This window comes from Somniosus microcephalus, chromosome 13 (genome assembly GCF_052327205.1).
Source record: "Somniosus microcephalus isolate GS21.2 chromosome 13, FLI_Smic_1.0, whole genome shotgun sequence".
NCBI lineage: Eukaryota > Metazoa > Chordata > Chondrichthyes > Squaliformes > Somniosidae > Somniosus > Somniosus microcephalus.
Window position 1 is genome coordinate 66,312,097 of NC_140999.1, and position 12,997 is coordinate 66,325,093.

The following is a 12,997-nucleotide window of genomic DNA, read 5'->3' on the forward strand; positions in this document are numbered from 1 at the left end:
GAATAAAATTCTGCTACTACTGATGGCCCACTGCGCCTCATATCTGCCCAGTTTCGTGCTGCTAGATCTGGTCTGAATCTATCACATTTAACATGGTGGTAGTGGCACACAACACAATGGAGGATGTCTATAGGGAAGACAGAACTTGGTCGCCACAAGGATTGTGCTGTGGTCACTCCTGCCGATATGGTCAGGATCATGGATAGACATTAGGTTTTTAATAATTTTGCCAACCAAGTTGGTGGAAGTGTGAGGTGATAATCAGCATGGTGAGGATAACAGTACCCTGGCTGAACAAGAGGTGTATCTCCTTGATTGAAGAATTAACTGAGAAGGAGGGTGAATTAGAGTGGGTAAATTTAATGTCAGCTCCGATCAAGGATCAAGAGGCAAAGCAAGAATTTGTAAAATGTGGAACAATTCACAAGGCGAACAAAAGAGACCCTACATTTTGTTCACTATCCGGGCCAGAGAGGGGATCAGTCAGTGAAAGGGTACTTATACAACTGCAACAACTTCATTAAAAGCACAGGCAGGTTAAGGGAAAATGTCATTTATGCAAAACTAATGGTGGAGAGGCATAAATCAATCAGCAACTGGTGGGATTTGAAATTCAGGGAGTATCTTTGCTGGCCAATCTGTATATTAACAGCAAAAGCAGTTCACAGCCTTTTGTCCACAAAATCTGGGCCATTGTAATCTAAACTCCTGGGGTGGTTGGCAGGGCAGGGGGTAAGGATTTTGGGATCACCTTGTTTGGGGTGCAATTATCAGCCGGGTGCAAAGTTTAACAAAGTGCAAATTATTGCCTCCGTCTCCAAACGTGGCTTCTATCGTCCCTGGGAGGTGATTGGAGCACTAAATCCGGTGCTACACACCTGTGTTAAGGCGCCAACAGCAAGGAGCTACCTCAGAGGGCTGGCGAAGCTCATGTGATGTCAGTCAGCAATGGAACAGACCGGCGCTGGCTAGTTCTTAAGGGGTCTGTCGATCTTGCTCTCCAGCCTGCACACCCTGCTCATTCCAGCCTTCAAAGGCCTGTACATCAAATCTGCTGGAAAGAACAATGGAGGCGCCTTGGAAAGGAGCTTAGAGTGAAGCCCCCATAGTCTCTTCTAAAAATCGATGCATGCAAGGAAGGTTAAATCAAAATGATACTGCAAAATGCTACTCAGGACCCAAAACTCCTTCACAGCATTGAATCTCTCCAATAGTGTGTCTCACTGAGTAGTGCAAAAATGTCAGACAAAGAGGCATGAAGCGGTCACCTTTAAATAGCACTTCCCCAGTCCCTTCCCGACTGCAAAACATTCCCCTCAACCTGTCGTTGCTAGCAGCAGGTGCAGCCACTCAATATCCGGTCCAGGGTGCTATACGCTCGACTGACGTCATGATCTGTGGGCGCAGGAGATTGTGGCGTAGTGCTGAGCACTGCCGCAAAATCTGGTCAATTTCACGAATGGTGCAAAAATCGCCGTGCCCAGGCAATAGTTGCTTTGTACCCCATAAGCGCAACTGAAGTTCCCCCTCACCCCCGGGGAGTCCTTTGCACAACATTGAGCTGCTAAAATACATTCTTCATATTCACAACTTCTAGATTCAGCTGCCAGGCTATGGTTCTCACCCTCCTCCCCATGTAGAGCAGGAGCCAGAGGGCAGACCAAAAAATGGGCATCAGTGAGCTCCACATGCCTGTTATTTTCTACTATCACACTTGCCCTCAAGGCAAAGGGAGACATCTATCCTTCATACACAACTGGTAAGGTGGCTGGCTGTAATGTGGTTGGGATTGATGCATAATCATAGCAGCTGAAGCCCTAGACAGTTCTGCCATGTAGGCAGTGGAGGAGACATGGCCACCATCATCTATGTCCATGCCAGCCATGTCCCCACTGCAGGGCACTGCTTCACTGACCAGCCCGACATTGGTGTTGGGTCTAATGAGATCAGTGACGCTCTGGCTCAGTTCTTGCCATGAATCCCCAACCCAGTCCAAAGAGAAATACTGTTCCACTAAAGGTCTGCTAGGCCTACAGGCAGGAGCCTGAGCATCTGTAGGAAAAGGTCCTCAACTGTTCACTTGAGGTGCCATGCCAAACAATAGCACACTACACAAAAGCACTCAGCCTGCAGTCCATCATAGGCACATGGCAAACAGGCAGCTGCAGGGAAGGAGGGAGCAGGAGAGAAATAAAAAGTATGACCCTTGTAGACGAGATAGGTGAAGGTTCTCAGGCACCACTGCAGCAGCCTTGGTGGTTTCTTAATTTAAGACATCTTGATCATGTGCCACACTCCTGCTTTTGCATAGAACAAACCAAGTTACCCACACATTCTTTCCCAGGATCTAAGTCAACCCAAGGTCTAATCCTCAATAAAGAAAAAACTGGTTAGAAGTTGAATGCAGGGCAGCCTAAGACAATATTACTGTAAGTACTAATGCACATTGTAATCAGGTCATTCTTTAGAGCAAAAGGATTTCCCAATGACCCCCCCACCTTGTCAGCTGACAAAAGCCAGGGCTTTGCTTTTTCTTGTGGGGGCAGGGGGGCCCCCCCCAACCTCAACTAGACACAAGGAGTGCTGGATTAGATAGTTACCATGTCTGACGGTAAAGCTTTGCTCAGTTTACACCTTGTCCCTCCAGTCAGTGGGATTTAATGTTTACTACTAGTGTACCTAGGACTTCCTAATAGCCATTTCATGATTCACATCAACACCCAAAAGGCACACATCTGTCCAGCTGGTTTATTTGTTCAGGTCTACAGTTCAATCTCACTACATTGGGAAGAGAGAGCTCTTGGTTTCTTCATCCTGTACACTGCAGCCATCACCACCAACAGGGACAGAGCCACCACCATGAAGCCAATGGCTGCTCCACGCAGAAACCGAGAAGGAGACCCAGCAGCATCTATTGGGACACAAGACGTTATATTTGGAAGGGTTCACAGTGGCCTATTGAAGAACCTCCACTTACCATTCTCTTCAAGCAGCTTCTTAGACAGATGACTCTCACCTTCCAGGAATATGATGGGACCAGGAGCACTCACCAATGTTCCCTCATGGTCACCTGTACTCCTGCGTCTCTCTATTGGGAAATGAGACATTGTTAGCAGACAGTTTTGTCCTGACCCACCCATGTATCATCTCCAAGAAGAAAACTCCTGACTAGACACTGGAGATCACACTTTACCTGCTATATAGCCAGAGACCAACCCACGTTACACCATCTGCACTTCCAGTTCAATGTTTGCAATGATGGGCAAACAGCTAGACACTACCTAGACTGAGACTATTAGTGGGAGGGGGGATTGAGGCGAAGGGGAATTTAGAAAGACAGAAAGGAGGAGAAGGCAATAGTGCAGGGTAGCAATAGGAGAACCGATAACCAGAGTGTGACAGGAGACAGAGCGTACAAACATAAGCATGCACCGGCAAATAGTTTCAGAGTGGGTAAAAATGGTAAAGGGAAAATTAAAAGCTCTATCTGAACGCATGCAGCATTCGTAACAAGATAGAGGAGTTGATGGCAAAAAGAGAAATAAATGGCCATGATCTGATAGTCATTAGAGACATGGTTGCAAGGTGACCAAAGCTGGGAACTGAATATTATGGGGTATTTGACATTTCAGAAGATAGGCAGAAAGGAAGAAGAGGTGGGGTAGCTCTGTTAATAAAGGATGAGATCAGTGCAGTGGTGAGAAATGATATGGCTCAGAAGAGCAGGATGTAGAATCAGTTTGGTGGAGATAAGAAATAGTACAGGAAAGAAGTCACCGGTGGGAGTAGTCTATAGGTCCCCCCGCAGTAGCTACACTGTAGGAGCGACAGAGAGTATAAATCAAGAAATAATAGGGGCTTGTAAGAAAGGTACTGTGATAAATCATAGGTGATTTTAATCTTCATGTAGATTGGACAAATCAAATTGGCAAGGGTATCCTTGAGGAAGAGTTCATAGATTGTATTCAGGATGGTTTCTTAGAACAAAACGTTGTGGAACCAACTAGGGAGGCAGCTATTTTAGATCTGGTAATGTGTATGAGACAGGATTAATGATCTCATAGTAAAGGATCCCCTAGGGAAGAGTGATCATAGTATGAGAAGTTTTAGGGCAAGACATTTGGGTCTGAAACTAGTGTCCTAAACTTAAATAAAGGCAATTACAAAGGTATGAAGATAGAGTTGGCTAAAGTAGACTGGGAAAATAGATTAAAGGGTAAGACAGTAGATAAGCAGTGGCAGCCATTTCATAACGCTCCGTTTATTCCAGTGAGAAAGAAAGACAGAAGGATGAACCATCTGTGGCTAACTAAGGAAGGCATCTAATTGATTGAAAAGGCATACAATGTTGTGAAGATTAGTGGTAGGCCTTAGAAACCAGCAAAGGATGACTAAATAGATGGTGTAAACTAGCAAAAAATATAAAGAGACAGCAAGAGCTTCTACAGATACATAAAGGGAAGAGAGTAGCTAAGTAAATGTTGGAGCTGGGGAATTAATAATGGAAAACAGGGAAATGGCAGAGACTTTGAGCAAATATTTCATATCAGTTTCCACAGTAGAAGACAACAAAAGCATCCCAATAATAATTGATAATCAATCAAGGGGCTTTTGTGAGGGAAGAACTTAACAATGACTATCACTAGAGATATAAAGTACTAGGCAAACTAATGGGACTAAAGGCTGACAAGTCCCCTGGACCTGATGGCCTGCATCCTAGGGTCTAAAAGAAGTGGCTGCAGAGATAGCAGATGTGTTGGCTGTAATCTACCAAAATTCCCTGGATTCTGGAGCAGTCGGAGAACTGCAAATGTAACAAATGAAGAAAGGAGGGAGGCAAAAAGCAGGAAACTATAGGCCAGTTAGCCGGTCATTGGGTAAATGCTGGAATCCATTATTAAGGAAGTAATAGCAGGACATTTAGATCATAAAGCCATGTTGACTCTGCTTAATTGTATGAAAGGGAAATCATGTTTGACAAATTTACTACAGTTCTTGGAGGATGTAACAAGCTGGGTGGATAAAGGGGAACCAGTAGATGTAGTGTATTTGGATTTCCAAAAAAGGTCTTTGATAAGGTGTCACATAAAAGATTACTGCACAAGATAAGAGCTCAATGGGTTGGGGGTAATATATTAGCATGGATAGAAGATTGGCTAACTAACAGAAAACAAAGTCAGGATAAATGGGTCATTTTCCAGTTGGCAAACTAACTAGTGGGGTGCCAGAGATCAGTGCTGGGGCCTTAACTATTTACAATCTATTTTAATGACTTGGATGAAGGGAGTGTAATGTAGCCAAATTTGCTAATGATAAAGATAAGTGGGAAAGCAAATTGTGAGGACATAAAATGTCTGCAGAGGGATATGGATAGGGTGAGTGGGCAAAAATTTGGCAGCTGGAGTATAATGTGGGAAACGGAGGTTATCCACTGGTTGGAAATTTTAAAGCAAATTTAAAAAAATATATATAAATATAGAGACTGTCTAATGCTGCAGTACAGATGGATCTGGGAGTCCTTGTACATCAAACACAAAAAGTTAGCATGCAGGTACAGCAAGTAATTAGAAAGGCAAATGAATGTTGGCCTTTATTGCAAGGGGTGATGGGAGTATAAAAGTGGGGAGGGCTTGCTACAACTGTACAGGGCACTGGTGACACCACACCTGGAGTACTGCGTAGTTTTGGTTTCCTTATTTAAAAAAGGGGGGATATATTTGCATTGGAGGCAGTCCAGAGAACGTTCACTAGATTAATTCCTGAGATGAAGGGGTTGTCTTATGAAGCAGGGTTGAGCCTATACTCATTGGAATTTAGATGAAACATAAGATTCTGAGGAGGCTCAAGTGTAGATGCAGGGAGGATGTTTCCTTCAGGGTGGAATCTAGAACTGGGGGGAGGCACAGTTTCAGGATAAGGGGTCGCCTATTTGAAAAGATGAGGAGGAAGTTCTTCTCAGGGGGTCGTGAAACTTTGGAATTCTCTACCCCAGAGCTGTGGAGGCAGAGTCATTGAAGATATCCAAGGCAGAGATATACATATTTGAGCTGCAGAGAAGTCAAAGGTTATGGGGAGCAGGCAGGAAAGGGGCGTTGAGGTCATCAGATATGATCTTATTGAATGGCGGAGCAGGCTCGAGGGGCCAAACGGCCAACTCCTGCTCCTATTTCTTATGTTCTGACGATTGCAGTCAGGCCCTGGAGATTCTGGTTAAGAGTTCTGGCTCCCATTTATAGATAAGGGTCCTTCCCATTGAGAGCAGGTTTGTTCATATGGGAAGGGAGAGAGTGATAAACCTCTCGTTGTAGGGAACTGGGAACTGGCCAGATATTACTGTAACACCAGCAAATTATTTTTGCTTTGACTAGAAACTAATTCTGCATCAGAACAAAATCAGCAAGAGATTAAATCAAAGACTCACTTCGGCCACATTTGGATGTACAGTCATCCTGAGCAGAGGGGGAGCACACCTCAGCACTGCAGTGCAAGTAAACCTAGAACGGAAAGGAGTTTACAGCGAGCTTCATGCAGACAGATGAACCAGGCTATTATACAAGGAGCCAGTAAAGGATTTCATTGGCTCAGACTCCTGTTTGGTTACCTGTCCAGTGAGGGGCTGGGCAGAATCTCCATCCAGGAAAACAAAAGTCTTCACTTCAAACCGCTTGTGATGGGTTGGGAACTGCAGGCCAGAAAACACATCCACTGGGTGTAGGAGGGTCTGGTAGTCATCACCCTCATAGGGGCACCTGCAACAGGAGGGTCAGTCAGTGGGAGCAGGAAAATAAATTGATCCAATAAAAAAAAAAAGGGATTTTCATTCATTGGTTGCAAGGGTTAGAGTGCAAGCCATTCCTTCGATGAGAAAGTAGCCATCTACAATGTACCAATTAGTTCACCCCATTACTCCTAAAGCTAGGGTCACGTTCAGCTTTGTTAGTGCAATAGTAACTGCTGCATTAGTGGAACAATACTGAATGATCCTGAACATTTTCTCTTGACCCATGTAGAGAAACTTAGCTAAAGCCAACAGGGTATTGGATTGTATTCATAGAACTATTCAATACAAATCAAAGGACAACATTCAGTCACTATGCATGTCATTGGATAGACTGCATCAATTGTACTACACCTAGTTTTGGTCCCCTCATAGAATCATAGAAAGTTACAGCACGGAAGGAGGCCATTTTGGCCCATCGCGTCTATTATGTCCGTGTATAATTGAGACACGGACTGCAGGAGTTGGTTATAACAGGTCTTTACTGAATGGAGGCAACCTGGAACTACTATGCAAATGTTACTACACAGGCTTATATACAGGGGTGGTCACTACTGGTACTGCAGTATACAGGGGCTGCAGAATATAGGTCCTTCTGCAAAGTACATACACTACAGCGTCCACACCGGCCAACAAAGCTATCCAGCCTAATCACATGACCCACTTCTAAACCTTCCACCAATTACTTTAAATCTGTGCCCCCTGGTTCTTGAGCCCTCTGCCAAGGGAAATAGGACCTTTCTATCCACTTGATCTAGGCCCCCCAATTTTACCCACCTCAATAAGGTCTCCTCAGCCTCCTATGTTCCAAGGAAAACAAACCCAGCCTATCCAGTCTTTCCTCATAGCTAAGATTCTCTACTCCCAGCAACATCCTTGTAAATCTCTTCTGTACCCTCTAGTGCAATCACATCTTTCCTGTAATGTGGTGACCAGAACTGCACACAGTACTCCAGCTGAGGCCTAACTAGTGTTTCATGCAGTTGAAGCATAACCCCCCTGCTCTTGTTTTCTATCCCACAGCTAATAAAGGCAAGCATTACATATGCTTTCTTAATCACCTTATCTACTTGGCCTGCTACCTTCAGGGATCTGTGGACATGCACGCCAAGGTTCCTTTGTTCCTCTACACTACTCGTGTCCTACCATTTAATGTGTATTCCCTTTCCTTGTTGCCCTCCCCAAATGCATTACCTCACATCTCCAGGTTGTATTCCATTTGCCACTATTCTGCCCACTTGACCAATTTATTGATAGCTTCCTTCAGTATCAACCACACAGCAGATTTTAGTACCATCTGTAAACTTGTTAATCATACCCCCCTATATTCAAGTCAAGATTGTTGATATATACACCACACAAAGCAAGGGACCTAGTATTGAGCCCTGCAGAACTCCACTGGAACCAGCCTTCCAGTCACAAAAAAACACATCAACCACTACCCTCTGCTTCCATGGGAGAAGGTACTGAGGAACTACAAGAATGAATCCTAGCTACAAGCACCTTAGCTACTCAGACACATTGAGCGGTGTCTATTTATCCTTGACCAGCATAGAATTAGAGGTGGCCTGATGGAGATCTATAAAGGGCTGTATAGCATCCTTGCTGAGATTATTAGTTTGACATACGAGGACATGGGGAGGTGTTTGGGCAAGAGTAGGAATAGACTAATGTTGGGTGGTTCTACTTCCTACCCACCCCCCCCCCCCCCGGCTAGACAGTAGCAAGTGACTAGAACACAGACAAAGGGTTGGTTCCAATTTGCTGCCTACCTACCAGGGGAGAGCTGGACTGGTCCTTGGCCAGAAGCAGAGCTCCGATCACATAGAAGGCAAGTGTCTTCACAATTAACATTTGGCAGAGTGTGGCCCATGTGATCTCCAGGACTGGATGCAATCACCTGATGCAATCAGAGGAATCAGTATTCCCCCCACCCACCTCCCTCTCCTCATTGGTCCTGGGTTTTCTGTCTCTCCCAGGAGATTGCGTGGTTATTCAGATGAGTAGGAACGGTCTAGTCACAATGCTAGTGTCAGTGTGGGGCAGGCTTGATTGAACAGTTGATCTTTCCCTGCCCATCATCATTTTCTATAACCATTAGCCCTTCCATTCAACTTTTCCTTACCCATCCACCAGTAAACTCCATTGCACCTCGAAGTTTGGGGCTGGGACAGGAGTCGCCCAGCAGTCATGCAACCTCAGGACAATCATTGGGTCCGTGCGGTCCTGGACACGAACCTCCACAAACACCGGGTCCTGAAGGATACTCTGAATGGGGTAGTCACTATCCACATACCAGGATCTGTAGTTACCACCTGAAAGGCAGACAGAAGAATCAGTAACTCCCTGCATCGACACATTCCCAGTGCTTCTGTCACCATTACCCAGGGCCGTTGTACCTTTTGCAATTCTCAGTTCCAGTTTCAGAATCCCATCATCAGAAGCTGGAGGTGGTGGAGGAGCCGTGTAAACCGTGGCATTGATTTGTAAGCCAGTCTCTTTCCTCCCCTTGTACTTGCACTGGACATGCAGGCTGCAGAGAGACAATAGCAGGTGGAGCTTCATCCAGCAACACATCCCTCCAACCCCAACATCTCCCCACCATCCTCCTACCTGAAGGTGCTGTCTCGGGTTATTGAGCCCAGTTTCCCAGTCAGAATCATCCTCTTACCCAACACATCCGTTTCATACACCAAGGTTCCATTCTCCTCCTGCAATGAGGACACTGGTTAATAGGGAGCTGGTTCATTCAGGTGGAGAATGCTCGGCCCATTAATACTCACCCGCTTGGTCGAGCCACAAGAGGTAATCGGGAAGCGGAAGGTCGCAAGCTGGGCAGTGGTTAGTTTAGGCCTGCACTCTGCTTCTTGTCCATCTTTCACATACAGAGATGACAGGTTGAGGGCAGGAAGGGTCAGGGTCTTGGAGATCACTATGATGAACTGACCATCCGCTGTGCACACTGCAAGAGAATTACAATTCAATTCCACTGCTCATTCGTGGAGAAATCAGAGGTCTCAGACCAGAGACTTGAGGGACAGAGTCTCAAAAGCCACAGACCAGCTCACAGCAGGAACAGGACTAGAATCCAAGTAGAAGCACAACCATTTAGTTTGACAGTGGAGTGAGCAAGGATGCATTTATATTAGCTGGGAACAGGTCTCGGCCAGTCTGCCCCTCAGGCCGGTGCCACCATTCAATGAGATCATGACTGATCTATATCCCAACTGCATATCACTTGACCCATGGCTAGCAGTGATTTCAGATTGAGTTATTGTTTTATTATTAATTCACAGGATGTGGGGGTCACTGGCAAGGCTGGGATTTATTGCCCCATAAAAAGGTGGTGGTGAGCTGCCTTCCATGTGGGGGAAGGTTCCCAGTGACAGTCAGTGGTTTGGTACAACTCAGTGGCTTGCTGGGCCATTTCAGAGAGCTGCTAAGAGTCAACCACATTGCTGTGGGTCTGGACTCATAGGCCAGTCCAGGCAAAGACAGCAGATTTCCTTCCCCAAAAAAGGAAATTAGTGAACCAGATGTTTTTTTTAATGACAATCAGGTAATTGGTCACCACACTTACGCTGTGAATATGCAGTCTCAGATGCAACTACCGCTACACCAGAAGAGACATGCCGATCTAGGCCAACCCATCTCAAATCTAGAAAGCAATTTTGGACACTTGCCAAAACCCTTCAGTCTTGACAGATGGTGAAATGCAACATTCCAAATGGATTCCATAGAGGACTTCATAGTACAGCCTGAAGGATCAAACTAGGACAATCAACTGCCTCAGAACCAGTCATGGTAGATGCTGCCACCATCTGCATAGGTGGAAGATTAAAGCATGCCCATCATGCGACTGTGGAGCTCCTAATTAGACCCTGGATCACAACATTGAGCATTGCCCTCAGATGAAATTCTCAGGCAGCCTACAAGATATCCATGCTATTGCATTGGAAGCTCTGGACTGGATAGTGATTTTTTTTTGCTACCACCATTCAAGAGAACATCATAAGGTGGGAGCTACTTTGTACCAATCAGCAGCAAACTCCAAACCACATGGAAATCAAAACATTGGAGTCCAAAGGTCTACTGCAGGCCACCAATATTTATAAGCAACAACCCAAACACATGCATCAGGTGTGGCAGATATTTACCATCAAAAAACCTTCCTTGCAACAGCAGTTACCTTTCCACTACTGTGGGTGTGACTGGCTATTCAATGAGAGAATTCATATATAAATTGTAGCCTACAGAAGATTCCATGTTCTCAACAACTACTAATCCAGTAACAGCTTGACCAACCAACCTGTAGAAGAGATCCTGCAGACTCAACACATTACCAATTCTACTGAAAGGCCAATTTTACCACCAATGTTCCTTCACCAGGTGGATCAACCGTCAAGGCCAAACTTGCTCCACCCTACCACCATTAGATGAAGCACAGGTTTGAGATTTACTGCCATTGTAGACCAGACATGTACCATTAATAATGCCCAATAACCACCTGATCGACAGAATCAACACCTTCGCAGAGCAATAGGGTCACTCATTATACAATTTCAGCAGCAGGTTACTTGACTTCAACTGAATCAAACTGGACACCATTTCCTCATTCCAGCAAGTATTCACAAACCGAGCTAATTCCTTCCACTACCCCGAACCTCAACTATTGACACCTGCCTTCAATATGATGGCGGGAGGAACAGCCATACACCTTGATGTTCTATTTAGTTAATTACAATACCATACACCAAGGGGAAGCAGCTACACTCAGGACTCCACGGGAGGAGTTCGGTCAACAGACATGTCCACCCTGCCCCATTACACAGAATGAGACAGCAACAAGTCCGTGGATCATGTCCTGGTCTACAAGTTGGATTCCTCCCCCATCCCCACAAGTATTCCCTCTAGAATCGGGTCGAGGAGCGCTTTGTTACCTGGGCTGTTCCTCAGACTGTAGAAGCAGGGATGGACATTCGAGCCCCGCGGGTCAAAGCAGCAACCCTGGCTGATGCAGTCGGTGCTGCTAATGTCTGGGTGGCCGCACTCAAATCTCCAGCCTGGGTCTGTCGGACAAACATCATCGCCGAGAAGCAGTGGCTGGGCTCGGAGTAAGGAGAGCCCAGCGAAGAGGCAGAGAGAGCAGCCAACCGTCCAATGGCCCATCTTGGTTGCTGCAAGTAGAATAATAATCTCCTCCCACACCAAGCCGCTTTATGGCCGGGCTCCGAGTGCGGCAGGAATTGGAGCCAATCCCAGTGTGGCGGGTTCCTGTTCCCACGGGTTACTCGGGGAGGTAGTTTGCATTCTTGATACGCTGTATCTGTCAGCCTGTCACTCTTTTTCATTAAACAAATTGATTGTAAATTAATAACATTTAAAATAAAACTGAACAAATTAAGTTAAAATTGCGTTGGCCGGGGTGATGATGCACTCCAGTCCCCGCGGCGCCCACCGGTCGCGGAAGGCCTCAAGCGTGCCGGCGGACACCGCGTGCCCCATCTGCAGCGCCACCCGGGCGCGAACATAGCCGTGGAAGAGAGGCAGGCAGGCAAACGGTCCGTCTGTCAGCCTGTCTCCGCTGGTTCCCAAGGGTCAGTCTTCCATTCCTGCTCCAAATAACATCTTAGCAACTGACCCTCGGGCCCATTGCACTCACTTTCTCTGCTCTAGTGTCAGAAGTTGTGGCCTGGAGCCTCCCTGCAGGATTTGACCGTCTAATGTAGGCTGATATATAATGGCTGCACCACTCTCCATCGTGTAGTGTGGCACTACCACCAGGCTAAGGGAGACAGACTAAGGACAGGTCTAGTAGTCCAAACATCATGAGGTGCTGCGGACCATCAGCAGCAGCAGAATTGTATCCCACCACAATATGTAACCTGGTGGCCCTCACTGCTTGATCACCAACAAGCCAGGAAAATAACCCTGCTTCAATGCAAGTGTAGAAGAGTGAGCCAGGAGCAGCACCAGGAATACCGGAGAATGAGGTACCAGCCTAGTGAAGCTATCATTCTACAGCGCCTTTCACGATCTCAGGATGTCCCAAAGCACCTTACAGCCAATGAAGTAGTTTTGAAGTGTAGTCGCTGTTGTAATGTAGGAATGTTGAATGTCCTAACTCAGGAATTAATCATATTTCTACTTCTTGAACTCTTCTTTAACCGTGCCCCTTCAAAAAAAAATCATTGAACGATTCTTGAAAACAAAATTGCA

At 45.9% G+C, this 12,997-nt stretch overlaps 1 protein-coding gene across 1 annotated transcript; it reads right to left on the reverse strand.

Annotated features, from left to right (window-relative positions):
* Positions 1-2,734: 2,734 nt before the first annotated feature.
* LOC147108387 (zona pellucida sperm-binding protein 4-like) lies at positions 2,735-11,976 on the reverse strand. Its single transcript, XM_086004979.1, has 9 exons — positions 11,719-11,976; positions 9,562-9,740; positions 9,392-9,489; positions 9,178-9,311; positions 8,904-9,093; positions 6,602-6,749; positions 6,422-6,494; positions 2,978-3,088; positions 2,735-2,911 (listed from the first exon to the last, which is right to left on the reverse strand). Exons 1-9 carry the CDS (start codon positions 11,945-11,947, stop codon positions 2,763-2,765), a joined length of 1,311 nt encoding a protein of 436 aa, XP_085861105.1. The 5' UTR covers positions 11,948-11,976; the 3' UTR covers positions 2,735-2,762.
* Between the last annotated feature and the right edge of the window lie 1,021 nt (positions 11,977-12,997).